At 36.9% G+C, this 13,918-nt stretch overlaps 1 protein-coding gene across 4 annotated transcripts in view; it reads right to left on the bottom strand.

Annotated features, from left to right (window-relative positions):
• ATG10 (autophagy related 10) overlaps positions 1–13,918 on the bottom strand; it is a 250,049-nt gene that overhangs the window by 75,765 nt on the left and 160,366 nt on the right. For all 4 annotated transcript variants that reach the window (XM_065919082.1, XM_065919083.1, XM_065919084.1 and 1 more), the window contains one exon: positions 6,964–7,102. In XM_065919082.1, coding sequence (XP_065775154.1) covers positions 6,964–7,102 — 139 coding nt within the window. The remainder of the gene's footprint in view (positions 1–6,963; positions 7,103–13,918) is intronic.

Here is a 13,918-nt window from a genome sequence, read left to right as displayed (position 1 = left end):
AATATTTTCCAATGCTTGGATAGATGGATGTTCAACATTATTTCTAGAGCAATTTACCACAATTATTACTAAGAATAAGAATGATGATTAAAAATTCATCAATAAAATACTTCTCATTTATGTAAAAAAACTCATATAAATCTATAGTATTAAGTAGATGAAGATATAATGGATATTTGATTTTTCACTATCGAAACATAGTTCCTATTTGGGAGATAAATTCCAAAATAAGCAGTAGGCAGAATCCCATTCTGTACCACTAAACCAAAGAGAGGTAGACATTCCCTCATCTTGTCACTTCTGCCTTCGGTTGACTCTATGATTTACCCTTCCAGTAAATCTTTTTCTGCTTATCATGGTCAGGATCAGTTAATTGCAACTAAGTATACTTAACTAATATAGTCCAGATAAGTGGTTTATATAAGTATTGCTAAATATTTATCATTTTTTAGCCCCAGTGTTCTAAATGTCATACATTTGTCTAGTAATTTCACATGGAAAGTGAATGTAAGACATCTTTCAATTACACGAGGAAGTTTATGTATGTTACAGTCCATTTTTATGAGGAATATGCTCAACAGCACAATAGAAGAGTAATTTGAGGTCACCTTAAACTGTTCACATACTGTGTTAAGAACTTACATTAATGCAGATGATGTTATAACCTCTCATTTAAATTAAGTTAAACACTTAACCTAGAAGAAGTACACACAAGACTTTCTTGAGGAATCACTGTTTTCAGAAAATGTCCCAAGGGAAGCAACACTGAGTCTACAAGATACCCGTGACACCAATTGTGAGATGTGGCTATTCATCAGAACTCTGAAGACCATATCACCAGATGCATATCTACATTAGGTCTGCTGGTTCGAAAGCAGAAAACACTCTACTTTCAGTCCTATCTGAAGTGTTCTGAGGTTTTGATTCTAACCTCTTGCTCTGGCAGACCAGTACTCAGCATTTTGGACTCCTGGCTCTCTAAAATCTCAGAACCCCCTAGAATATGGACCGGTTAACACCAGTAGCAGCACCTTGACTACCCAACCAGCTTGATCTCCTTCCCATGGAGAACACAGTCTCCACCTTCTCAGCAGAGCACCTAATGTATGCACTTGAAGAACTCTGCTTTGACGACTTTAAAGGAGGAGAAAACCAGTACGCTAGTTTCCAGTTAGGCAGCCATTTTCCTCAGCATATTTTTTAAATAGGCTAATGAGTTTTTACGCTGTGCACACAGTAGGCACTCATATACGCTTTAATGGATGTTTCAAACAGGGCTGGTCTTGTCAAGAGTAAGTAGACAAAACACATTATGGGGCACAACACATTTATTTGTTCAGGAAAGCTGAAGTATAGACTTTTACAGGTAAGAAAATAAATTTATCTGCCTTTTCAGGTCTTCTTCCTGGCGTCTGTAATCCATGTTACTTTGTGTACGTGATGCTTTGCACTAACATAGGTTAGAACAAATCTTTCAGCAAATTAGGTGTCCCTCTAGTTTTGTTTTACCTTTCTTTAATATGTTTTAAAATCAGACCTGATTTTTCAGTGGGATTCTAGTCCCATCATGTGTTTTACCCCAGCATCCTACTTGTACCTTAAATCCCCATAATGTTTCAAACATTTACCTGGTTCAACAAACAATCCTCATTAAATTCCCTCTGTCATTTAAACTTTCAGTTTGAATATATTTATATTAGTTAAATAATTTATTTTTATTTGCATTTAAGAAAAATAACTTTCATTGTTTGCTCTTCAAATTTCATTTCAATCCCTAGAATATCTTTTTAATGCACTAAAAGTCATGTTCCATTGCATAATTATGACTCTGGCTAGACTTACTGTTTATGTAAATATAAGTGGCATATATGAACTTTCTTAAAAATTCTCTACAATCAAATAAGACTCTAAATCTTCCAAGTCATTTTCTATATTCTGCTCATGATGGTGATTAACTAGAATCATTTTTGCCTTAATTTCTCTAATCTACCTATCTTTTCTGTTTAACAAGGAGCCTTAATTCTCACTCTACTGGAATGGTAATTTTTTTTTTTTCCTGAAAATATGTTCTTTCCAGTTCATTTTCTCTTTAAGAGATGATTTAAATTTTTCTTTAAAAAAAGGTGCAACAACAACACTAAAAAAGTCAAAATTCCTTTTCCCAAAATTTCATTCTTCATAATTTCTTCTCATCCTTCATTAATTCTCTGTTTTACTCAGTCATAGTTTCTGTTCTAGAAAATCCCTCCCTTGATCCCATTCACTTTTGCTCAATCTCTTTCACTTCTCATTTCACTTCTCACTTCATTTTTCTCATATCCTCCAAACCCATTCCATCATCTCTTCCATAATGTGACCTTAACATGTCTTTCCAACCATCTTGCACACTTTGAAGTAGAAATGTTTCTCAAACCAGCCTCTCACTATTCCCCAAACAGGCCATGCTTTCCAGCCCTACAGCTTGGCACTCACCCACCTCCCTTTCCCTAGTACTTTTCCCAGCCTCTTCAGAAAAGTCAGTCTATACCGTTTCCTTGAAAATTGTTGGTTCAGAGCTATGGATATTTTATTTTTATTCTCCAGCTTCCTCCAACCCTCATCTTTCCTGTTTTCCTGTCATTTTCTTCTACACAGTCCAAAGACTCCCTCTCGTTCTGCACCAGGGACAAACCTCTTTTTCCTCCTCCCTGATGATGTAAACACTGCTCTAATTCCAATCTTTTCATTATTCTTTTAAGCTGGCCTTTATCTTGGTTTGGATATGCTGCTTTTAAGAGTGAATTATTCTTTGACTATTTGAACATAGTTTAGGCATATAACAAGTGGATAAATTTTCTATATGAAATATCTGGGTTACATTTTTAATTCTCTACTGTTACTCCCTAGACCAATAATAAAACGGATCTTGAGAAAGAACAGACATTCAGTTGCTGAATGGAAGAAATGTTTCCTTCCCTATTCAAAAGCTGCCCTTCTAACTAATTAAAGAAATATGTCAGAATGGTTCCCAAGAAGAACTCATACGTCAGCACCAAAGAAATAAATATTCTGAAAATGAGAAGAACCACTTGGTCTACTTCTCAATAGAGATTGAGAACAAAGGAAAAGAAGAGAGACAGGGAAGAAATTAATCAGAATTCAAACGGAAATAAACATAGAAACCTGTAGTTGTAATGAAAGGGAAAACTAGGTAAGCTTAGGAGTCTGGTGAAGCCCAAAGCTATTATGTATATGCCCAAGATATACAACACATTTCTAACACTTGCCATCAACTTCTGACCAAAGCCAAGCCCCCACAAAGGGAAAACTGGGACATAAAAAGGTGTTGGAATGATGAACAGTACTTAGAAACCTTTTGCACAATACAAATAATTCTTTAACACAGTGTGCTTTAAAAATAGTTGGAGGAGAAAAACAGGCACTTGAAGACATCAGTGCTTTGTGAAAATGGACTTCATAGTCAATAAAGCACCGTTATAGTGTAGGCTATTTATTGGTATCAATGCCTGAGAGAAGTGCAATGACCTCTCACACACTGCTGGGGAGCAAATGGTATTAAGCGTGCCCCACCACCTCTCCCAAACCTAAAATGGCAAGAGTGGCTAGGGAAAAAAGAGCACTGGGAAGGACATTTTCTCTCTTAAATTCACATTAGACCCTCAGCAACTGAGCTCCTATAAGCCCAAGTAGTAGAAATGAGAGGTGCCCAGAAACAGAATTCTGCACCTCCTTGGCTGTATGCCTTCAGGGATCCAATGCAAATGTGTGTTTACAGAAGCAGAACAGCTCCCCAGCTAGCTTGAATGCTCACCTTTGAGTCCTCAGGACTTTTCCACTTTCCTTAGCCAACCATTCCTGCAGTCTCTGGGAAGCATCAAACTAAAGAGTAAAGATATAGAGATGGCTTGGGTTCTGAGTTTCCTGGAGACAAAAGCATTACTCCTTTCCATATAACTCATCAGAAATGTTCAAATAAGACACCATCATAAGGTTTCAAGGTTTCCATCTTTGGACGGTTTGCAGAAATGGTTAGAAATTCCTCCTCACTGGTTCATTCAATAAATAGTTGCTGATGTCATGCCACAGTTAATACTATGGGTATTAAAATGAGTAAGACAAAGAATATATATGTCATATAAGTATTACACACTCACACACATCTATGAATAAAGCTTATCACTCTGTAGGCTGAAGTACTCAACTATTAATTTCCTTTCTCTCTCTTTTTACCTTAACCTCCTACCTTCTAGATTATCATTTTATAGGGAATAAGTAAACAAATAATTTTCTGATATCATGCAACATGTGATATATGATATAATGTGATATGATATGACACGGGGGTGATAACAACAAATGGCATGTTAGCTGAGTCTTAGGCACTAGCTGGCCTGGCAGACACTGGACATATCAAGGAATAAGAGGTGGTTACAGTCCAATGTATTTGTACTTTAAGAAACAGAATAAAGATGTCCTCTTATATCTAAGCTAGTTGATAAAAGAAAAGGTAATATCAATTTAAATAGGAATTACTTACCACTTGCTTTACCTAAAAAAAAGGTATTGGAATAAAATTCAGAGCAAAGCAGAGAAACTAAATTTTACTAAGAATCAAATGCAAAAAAACTCCTAAGTATCTGTCAAAAACAAGGCTGAGTGAACTATTTTTGAAGCAACAATAACAAAAAAAAGACCCCTGAGCAAGAAATTTTATAGCCATCCTGTTTCTAGGTCGGAATTCTCTTAGAATGAGACAAAGAAAAATCTGGACCTGGAATAAGAAGAAGATGTTAGGAATTCATTCACCACACTGACAGAGATTTGTTTAACAGATGAAATGCCAGAGTAACCACATAACATATGAACAGTGAATGGACTGAGGGGAAAAAAGGAAAAATTATGACTCCAGAGTAAAGGACGATACATTTTTAGAATACTTGTTAGGTTATAAGTTAGGTAGAGAAAGGAAAAGAAATTATCAGACTCTGATAAAGGAAAGAACCATTTTTCATGTTTCTCCACAAGAAAACACTCAGTATGCTTTGCAAATATTAAATCCGATATTTTCATACACCTGAAAAACCACTAAGTGAATTCTGGAATTTAAAAATTCCTAATGCTAATTCTATACAACACAGAATGGGGGGTGTGGAGAATAAGAAATGCTTCTACACAAAATAAGTGACTTGTTTTGGTTTCCTTTATAAAAGCATAAACAAAGAGCATCTTAAAATATATAAATAGAATCCAAAAAGGCTAGTTTGTTGGGGTTTTTTTTAAGAAACAGTAAACCACCATGAAGAAAAGATCTTAGAAAGTATACAAATTTCATTAAAATATAATTGAACTTGCAGGAACAGTTACTGTGCTGTACTGTAAGGGGAGCTGTTGGCACACAAGAGCAAAACACACGTATGAGCTCATCCGCCAGCCTCGGCAAGACCCACTTGCAGCTAGAAGCAGTCATGTTTCAACACCTCTGATTCCCTAATGCTGACAAGCTAAACAACTTGTTTTGTCTCTGGGAGCTCTTCTCTGGTGATTAACTGCTTATGGTGAATACTAATTACATGAAAGTACAGTATTGAAGAAGGAGTGTCCTGTTTCCTCTACCTGCAGCCTTGACATGGCTGTGAATCCAGAAGCTACTGGGTAGAGTCCTTGCAAACCAAAACCGAGAAGGACATTTTTCTCCCCTCTGGTAAATAAATGTAACCCCTTCCATTTTTCAGTATAACACAGCTCACTGACAAGAAGCTTCCTTTAACCTCTGAGCTCCAAACCAAGTAGAATCACAATAAAGTGAGTGTTTTCAAGGCCTATAATAATCATACGAATTAATCTGCAGCAAGTTTGTGAATTAGTAAACTATCAGTGTCCTCAATTCCCCATGTCCCATGTTGAAAATTTACCCCAAATTGTCAGTTCTTAGGAAGTGCACCTCAGATTAAAATCTTCTCACCAGGGAGTCTACGAGAATTTGTTCTTGTGTTTTAAATCCTAAGCGCTTGTTAAACCGCCAACACTGCAAAATTAGAGACCATTAAACAATATAAGGCAGCAAGTGATTAAATCTACCAAATACACATTCAAAGCAGCTTAAGCTACTTTTTAATTAAAAATAAAATATCACTGGCTAAATTCAGATGTCTTAGCTATCCAGAAAAGGTTAGAAGGCTGTTCAAAATGCAAAATGCTGCTGATAAGTCCAGAGAGAAAACAAGAAATGGAGTAGGGGTGGGCTGGGGAGGTGGTTGCTCTTGGCTTCCGAGCCCAGGGTGGAGAGTCCTCAAAATGCTGACCCGGTTTAGTCAGAGGACGCAAAGTGGGGAGCCCTGGCTGTGCTTCAGGGTGAGGACTTCATGTGGCCGCTGATTAAATAAGCTTTATTAGCCAAGGCCTCAGAGGAGACAGGGTGTTCCACCTTCTTGGCAAGCGGGATGAGTTGAGTAACACTGCAGGAAGCTGAGGCACTGGAGATGTATAGATGGCTGAAGGAAATGTTAGTGCTATTTTTAAACATAGCCTAAATGGATTGATAAACAGTTCCTGAAATAATAATTAGTGTTGGGGAAGGAGGCATGGGGACTTTTGAGTTAATGGGATCACTTGAGATTGAAAGAAATTTTCACTGTAAAGTTAGAAGTAAATAAACATTGTAGCTTTAAGTTGTTCCTACTTGTTTAAAGTAAAGAAAAGAAAAAGGGCCAGGGGGCTTAGTCAACGCTGGGCAGGAGGCCAAGAATCTGCAGATCAGACTTAAGGCTGGGATGATATCATTCACTCTGAAGTCTTGATACTCTTTCTAAAGCATGAGAAAATTTACTGGTAAAACCTTACCTCACCCACAGTTTTCTTATTTTTAACTTTTTTTTTTTTCTCTCAAGAATAATTTTCCAAATCTGCTTTCTGCCTTATATGTAAATGTTATGAATTTACATTTAGCTTCCAACATGGTCTTACCTAAAAAGCTTGCCCTAAAGTAAAGCACAGGCACTTGGTAACTGCAGGAATATAAGACATGATACTCATATTTAATCACTTCGGCAGCCGCGGTGGTCTCGGTTACCTCAAAATCATCCAGGGGGGGATCTAAAGCCTCCTGAAAAAAAGCAAATACAAAAACAGAATGTGGCTGTCAATAAAAAGAAGCACATTAACACACACAGAGAGAAAGATGAGGTTTTCTTTGTGCAAAATAACAGTTAAATAAATATAGGACTGTGAGGTAAGGAAAAGGGAGTTTCCCACATTAATGTTTAACATTTGAGTCCTGGGTAAATAGTAAAACCAGAAAACATTAGCATTAAGTAATTCCAGATTGTTTTTGAAAGACAAAGCAGCTCTGGGTAAAGAAACAGGAAGCGGGGGGAAAACGTGAAAAGATCTATTGCAACAGCAACTCTGAAAAATCTTTACTGTACAATTTTAGCAACAAGATGATGGCTATACAAGCTACCTTCTTCCCTACCTGTGAAGGCTAAAAACATCCTAACAATTGAGCGAGAGACTGTGAAATGTCCCTAAAGATTCTATTGTACTTGCCAAAAGATGATTCATTGTGTGCTGAACAATTCCCAGTTCCATTTTGAATAAAAAAGTTATTTTGCAAGAGGTTGAGTTTGTTAGGTATATTTCAAAACCTGAGATGAATCTGTTTTCTTTATTATTGTGCCATCTTTGGTACATTTCTATAATAAATCTTGATTTATAATAGAGTAGATGGCAAATATCAATGTCAACATAAACAGGGTTTTTGTAAGCAAAGATGGTTCTAGCTAGTTCACTTCTCACCTAATCATTCTCTACAAGTTGATTTTTTTTTTTTATTATGTGTAGAGTTTGTTGAGAATGTATCTTACGTTTGGAAGCAATTAATTGGACATGTTGAATCAGAATCTGATTACATCCACACTCACTTATTTAATGGGCTGAAGAATTTTCTTTGACATTAATTTTTAGTAGAAGGGAAGAAGCAGGTTGGTTTGACTCATTTCTACCTTTCATTAAAATGGTAACAACAATGAACAATTGAAAAGAGCAACAGAAAAGATTTCAAACTTTATCAATATGAAATAAGGTTTCCTGTGGAGATAAGTAAAGCCACAGACTACTCTCCAGATCTCTTTGCTTTACTAATTCCCTACTCACAGTCAATTCACTGGGGGAGATATTACACTAGATAAATCACAACTGAAGATATTTACAAAATAGTTTTTCACTAAACTCTATCAATTAAACACAATGAATTAAATAACTGAAAAGAAACCACTGAAATAAATATTCCAGATACAGAAAATTAATACAGTAGCAAGAAAGAGGTTTTTCTGTTTATTTATTTAAATTTCATTAGGCAAAGATAAATACATCTTTTAAAGCAATTCTTTCACCCAAAACTCATTCTTTTTGCTCAAAGATTGAGTTGTTTAGCATTTATAATTTCTTTCTTTCTTTTTTATTCTTTCTTAACATTACAAAACCATTGTAGTTAAAAATAACTGCAAACATTGCACAAGTACATTAACAAAAAATTGAAATTCCCCTCATCCCAGCACTTTAATATCTCAGATTTGTAACTGTTTTCAGAAGGTCATTATGTATTTTTGAGACTGTTTTTATTTTTTGATGTGCAAACACATATATACACATACTACATCCACCTATACCCCACCTTTGCATCCCCAATTAAATCATGGTATATATATATGTTCCTTGATTTATTCACTCATGAACATACCTCCACGTGCTGCCATGTCAGTGCTGTAGATTTTGCTGCTTCTTTTATATTGCATTATATGACCATAGTTTTGTGTTTTTTTAAACATTTCCATACTGCTAGATATTTTAGACCAATTATAATTTTCTGCTACTACAACTAATGCTGCAGTGAATATCTTAGCACATATATTTTTATACACCTCAATTTTTCTATGGTGCAGATTCCTAAAGGTAACGTTAATGTATGAGAGGGTGTATGCATCTTAAATTTCAAAAGATACTGTCAACTTGTCCTCAGAAAAAGGATGTATCAATCTATATTCCCAGCAAAAATGTAAAAGAATGTCCTTTCCCAATTCCTATAAATATTGCAGATTATTTGTTTTTGGTTTTTGCTTATTTGATGAATTTTTAAATCTCAGCTTTTTGTTTTAGTTTCTAGTTTCTTGATTAATAATGAAAGTGAACATCTACTCATGTATTTATGAGTAATTTGTACTCTTCTGTGATGTACCTGTTCTTAATCCTTTCATATTTTTCAGGTATTTGAGTTCCACTGTTCTTACTGAATTATATAAACTCTTTGTATATTAGAAATAACTTATTACCGGAAATATATACATCCCTGCGCTACAGAAATACACAAGTGTGCAAATATATGTCTGATACATATGTGTATAAAACATTTTCGCTCAGTTTTCTTTTAACTTTGTTCCTTGTATGTATTATAATTTACTTTCATGTAGTCAAAGCTGTACATTTTCTATTTGCAGCTTCCAAGTAATCTGTCTTCATTAGATGGACTCGTGCATTGTCCCATCTCATCCTTAAAAATTATACAAATGTTAAACTTGTTTATTCTACACACTCATTAGTTCTCTCTCTCTCTCTCATACACGTGTGTTTTTTAAATTGACATGCTTAGATCACTAATCCATCCAAATTTCATTTTTGTGTACAGTGTGAAGAATTTTTCCCAGATGATTTCTAATAACCCATCTTCCTCCCATTGATTTTAATACACTTTTACCATAAATTAGATTTGTGTGTATGTGTGTCTTTATTCTCTATTCTTCTCCATTGAGCTATTTCTCTTCTTAGACCATCACTGTCCAGTTTGTAAGTAAATACTGAGTTGGGTCATTAATGCAAGTTCTGCACAAAACTTGCAGCTATAGATTGACCGAGACTCAGTCTTGCTAGGGAGGATAAAATTCCTGGAAAGACTGTCCTTTCAGTTCAGCTCAGTTCAGTCACGTCTAACTCTGTGACCCCATGGACTACAGAACGTTAGGCCTCCCTGTCCATCACAAATTCTCGAAGTTTACTCAAATTCATGTCCATTGAGTCGGTGATGCCATCCAGCCATCTCATCCTCTGTCATCCCCTTCTCCTCCTGCCGTCAATCTTTACCGGCATCAGGGTCTTTACAAATAGGTCAATTCTTCGCATCAGGTAGCCAAAATATTGGAGTTTCAGCTTCAGCATCAGTCCTTCCAATGAATATTCAGCACTGATTTCCTTTAGGATGGACTGCTTGGATCTCCTTGCAGTCCAAGGGACTCTCAAGAGTCTTCTCCAACACCACAGTTCAAAAGCCTCAATTCTTCGGCGCTCAGCTTTCTTTATAGTCCAACTCTCACATCCATATACAACTACTGGAAAAACCATAGCTTCGACTAGACAGACCTTTGTTGATAAAGTAATATCTCTGCTTTTTAATATGCTGTCTAGGTTGGTCATAACTTTCCTTCCAAGAAGCAAGCATCTTTTAATTTCATGCCTGTAGTCACCATCTGCAGTGGTTTTGGAGCCCCCAAAAATAAAGTCTGTCACTGTTTCCATTGCTTCCCCATCTATTTGCCATAAAGTGATGAGACTGGATGCCATGATCTTAGTTTTCTGAATGTTGAGTTTTAAGCCAACTTTTTCACTCTCTTCTTTCACTTTCATCAAGAGGTCCTTTAGTTCTTCACTTTCTGCCATAAAGGTGGTGGTATCTGCAATTCTCCTGGCAATCCTGATTCCAGCTTGTGCTTCATCCAACCCAGCAGTTCTCATGATGTACTCTGCATATATGTTAAATAAGCAGGGTGACAATATACAGCCTTGACATACTCCTTTTCCTATTTGGAACCAGTCTGTTGTTCCATGTCCAGTTCTAACTGTTGCTTCCTGACCTGCATACAATTTCTCAAGAGGCAGGTCAGGTGATCTGGTATTCCCATCCTCTTTAAAAATGGTCCATAGTTTATTGTGATCGACACAGTCAAAAGCTTTGGCATAGTCAATGGAAAGCTGAAATAGATATTTTTCTGGAATTCTCTTGCTTTTTTGATGATTCAATGTTGGCAACTTAATCTCTGGTTCCTCTGCCTTTTCTAAATCCAGCTTGAATATCTGGAACTTCACAGTTCATGAACTGTTGAAGCCTGGCTTGGATAATTTTGAGCATTACTTTGCTAACTGTGAGAGATGAGTGCAATTGTGTGGTAGTTTGAGCATTCTCTGGCATTGCCTTTCTTTGGGATTGGAATGAAAACTGATCTTTTCCTGTCCTGTGGCCGCTGCTGAGTTTTCCAAATTTGCTGGCATATTGAGTGCAGCACTTTCACAGCATCATCTTTTAGGATTTGAAATAGTTCACCTGGAATTCCATCACCTCCAATAGCTTTGTTCATAGTGATGCTTCCTAAGGCCCACTTGACTTCACATTCCAGGATGTCTCGCTCTAGGTGAGTGATCACAGCATTGTGATTATCTGGGTCGTGAAGATCGTTTTTGTGCAGTTCTTCTGTGTATTCTTGCCACCTCTTCTTAATATCTTCTGCTTCTGTTAGGTCCATACCATTTGTGTACTTTATTGTGCCCATCTTTCCATGAAATGTTCCCTTGGTATCTCTGATTTTCTTGAAGAGATCTCTAGTCTTTCCCATTCTATTGTTTTCCACTATTTCTTTGTACTGATCACTGAGGAAGGCTTTCTTTTCTCCTCGCTATTCTTTGGAACTCTGCATTCAAATGGGAATATCTTTCCTTTTCTCCTTTACCTTTCACTTCTTTTCACAGCTATTTGTAAGGCCTCCTCAGACAACCATTTTGCCTTTTTACATTTCTTTTTCTTGAGGATGGTCTTGATCCCTGCCTCCTATACAATGTCATGAACCTCTATCCATAGTTCTTCAGGCACTCTATCAAATCTAACCCCTTGAATCTATTTCTCACTTGCACTATATAATCTTAAGGAATTTGATTTAGGTCATACCTGAATGATCTAGTGGTTTTCCCTGCTTTCTTCAATTTAAGTCTGAATTTGGCAATAAGGAGTTCATGATCTGAGCCACAGTCATCTCCCGGTCTTGTTTACCAGACTGTCCTTTACCCAAACTCAAATTAAGCATTCAGGTATGTGTTGGGATTGACACCAGGTGCTTGCAGCTGGTGATTAACTAGACATAGATTCAGATTCTCTGGAACAGTTTGGAGGCTGAAGGAAAAAGAGAGAGGGGGTAGAAAAAGCTTCTTAAAGAGCCTATTAGAAGTTTCACTCCAGCCACTATTCCCACTGGCAGCTGAAAGTCTGTGGGATTTGAAGGCTGGAGTGCCTGTCTTCTAATTGGGAGAGCTGCTGTCACCCAGCACCTTGCTCTGGGCAGCCATCTATGGCATAGACATTTCTGCATCCTTAACTCATATGAAATGAACTGAATTGGCCTGTTTCTGCTAGGATCTTTCCATCATTCGTGGTCACTTTTATGATGCCCATGCAAATATCATCTCATGAAATCATGCAATTTGGAAATCTTGGACTTCTACATATTTTCTATTTCCCTCTCCCAACATGCCAGACAGTTTTAAAACTTTAAGACCAAGGTTCTTATCTTATTCATCTTTGTATTCCTAGAGACTCTAACACAAAACTGAGAACCCTGGTAAGCAATTCTGCATCTGTAGCAGTTCTGTTCCCTCCTACATAAGTATATTATAACAAACATCATAGGTGATTCACCAGCAAGCTTACCTTGACACTAAAGTCGGAAAAGAAGTAAATGGAGGACTAAAAATGCAGAAGATCACCAAAGATGATACACAAATGGCAAACAGGCATACAAAAAGATGCTCAATATCATTATCCATCAGGGAAATACAAATTAAAACTATAGTGAGATGTCACTACACATCTATCAGAATAGATAAAATAACAAGCAGTGACATCTTCAGATGTTGGTGAAGACGCAGAGAAACTAGATCATTCATAGATTGCTGCTTGGAGCATATAAAATGGCACAGCCTCCCTGGAAAACCATATGGTAGTTTCTTCTAAAACTAAACGTCTAATTACCATACAATCCACCAATTACACTCTTGGGCATTCATCCCAGAGAAATGAAAAACATGCACACGAATATTCATAGTAGTTCTATTCAGAATAGCCAAAAACTTGAGACAGTTCAGATGTCCCTCAGCAGGTCCTAGTTAAACAAATTGTGGCACGTCATCCTACACGGCTCGGCAATGAAAAGAGCAAATTGCTGATACACACAACCACCTGAATGAATCTCTCAGGAATTATGAAGTGATAAAAGCCAATCAAAAAGATTACAGACTGTATGATTCCATTTATGTAACATTTTTGAAATGACAAAATTTTAGAAATGAAGACCAAAAAACAGATTAGTCTTGAGGGGAGTGGGCAGAAGGAGGTGGCTATGTTTTACAAAAGGGCAGGATGAGGAGACCCTGTGATGATGGAGTTGCTCTGTATCAATTATGGTGATGGATAGGTGAACCTACACGCATGATAAAGTTGTATACAGCCAAACACACACACCACACCTCCATACACACCCACACACACACACAGAGATCAGCATAAGTCAAACAGGGCAATCTGAATAAATCAACGGATTGTACTGATGCTGATACCCTGGTTGTGATATTATACTACAGTTTTGCAAGATGCTGCCACTGGGGTAAACTGGGTTAAGGGTGCCTGGGAACTTTCTGATTATTTACTACTGCCTGTGAATCTGTGTCTTACAATTTCAATGAAAAACTAAAAAGAAAAAAAAAAGCAAGACTGTTTGAGATTCATTAAAGACAAACGGAGCCAGCCCAGGTGGGATGCATGAGTTAAGTGCTCGGGCCTGGTGCACTGGGAAGACCCAGAGGAATCGGGTGGAGAGGGAGGTGGGAGGGG

Source organism: Muntiacus reevesi, chromosome 1 (assembly GCF_963930625.1).
Source record: "Muntiacus reevesi chromosome 1, mMunRee1.1, whole genome shotgun sequence".
NCBI lineage: Eukaryota > Metazoa > Chordata > Mammalia > Artiodactyla > Cervidae > Muntiacus > Muntiacus reevesi.
The sequence above is the reverse complement of the archived record's forward strand: the minus strand, read 5'-3'. Positions and strand labels throughout refer to the sequence as shown.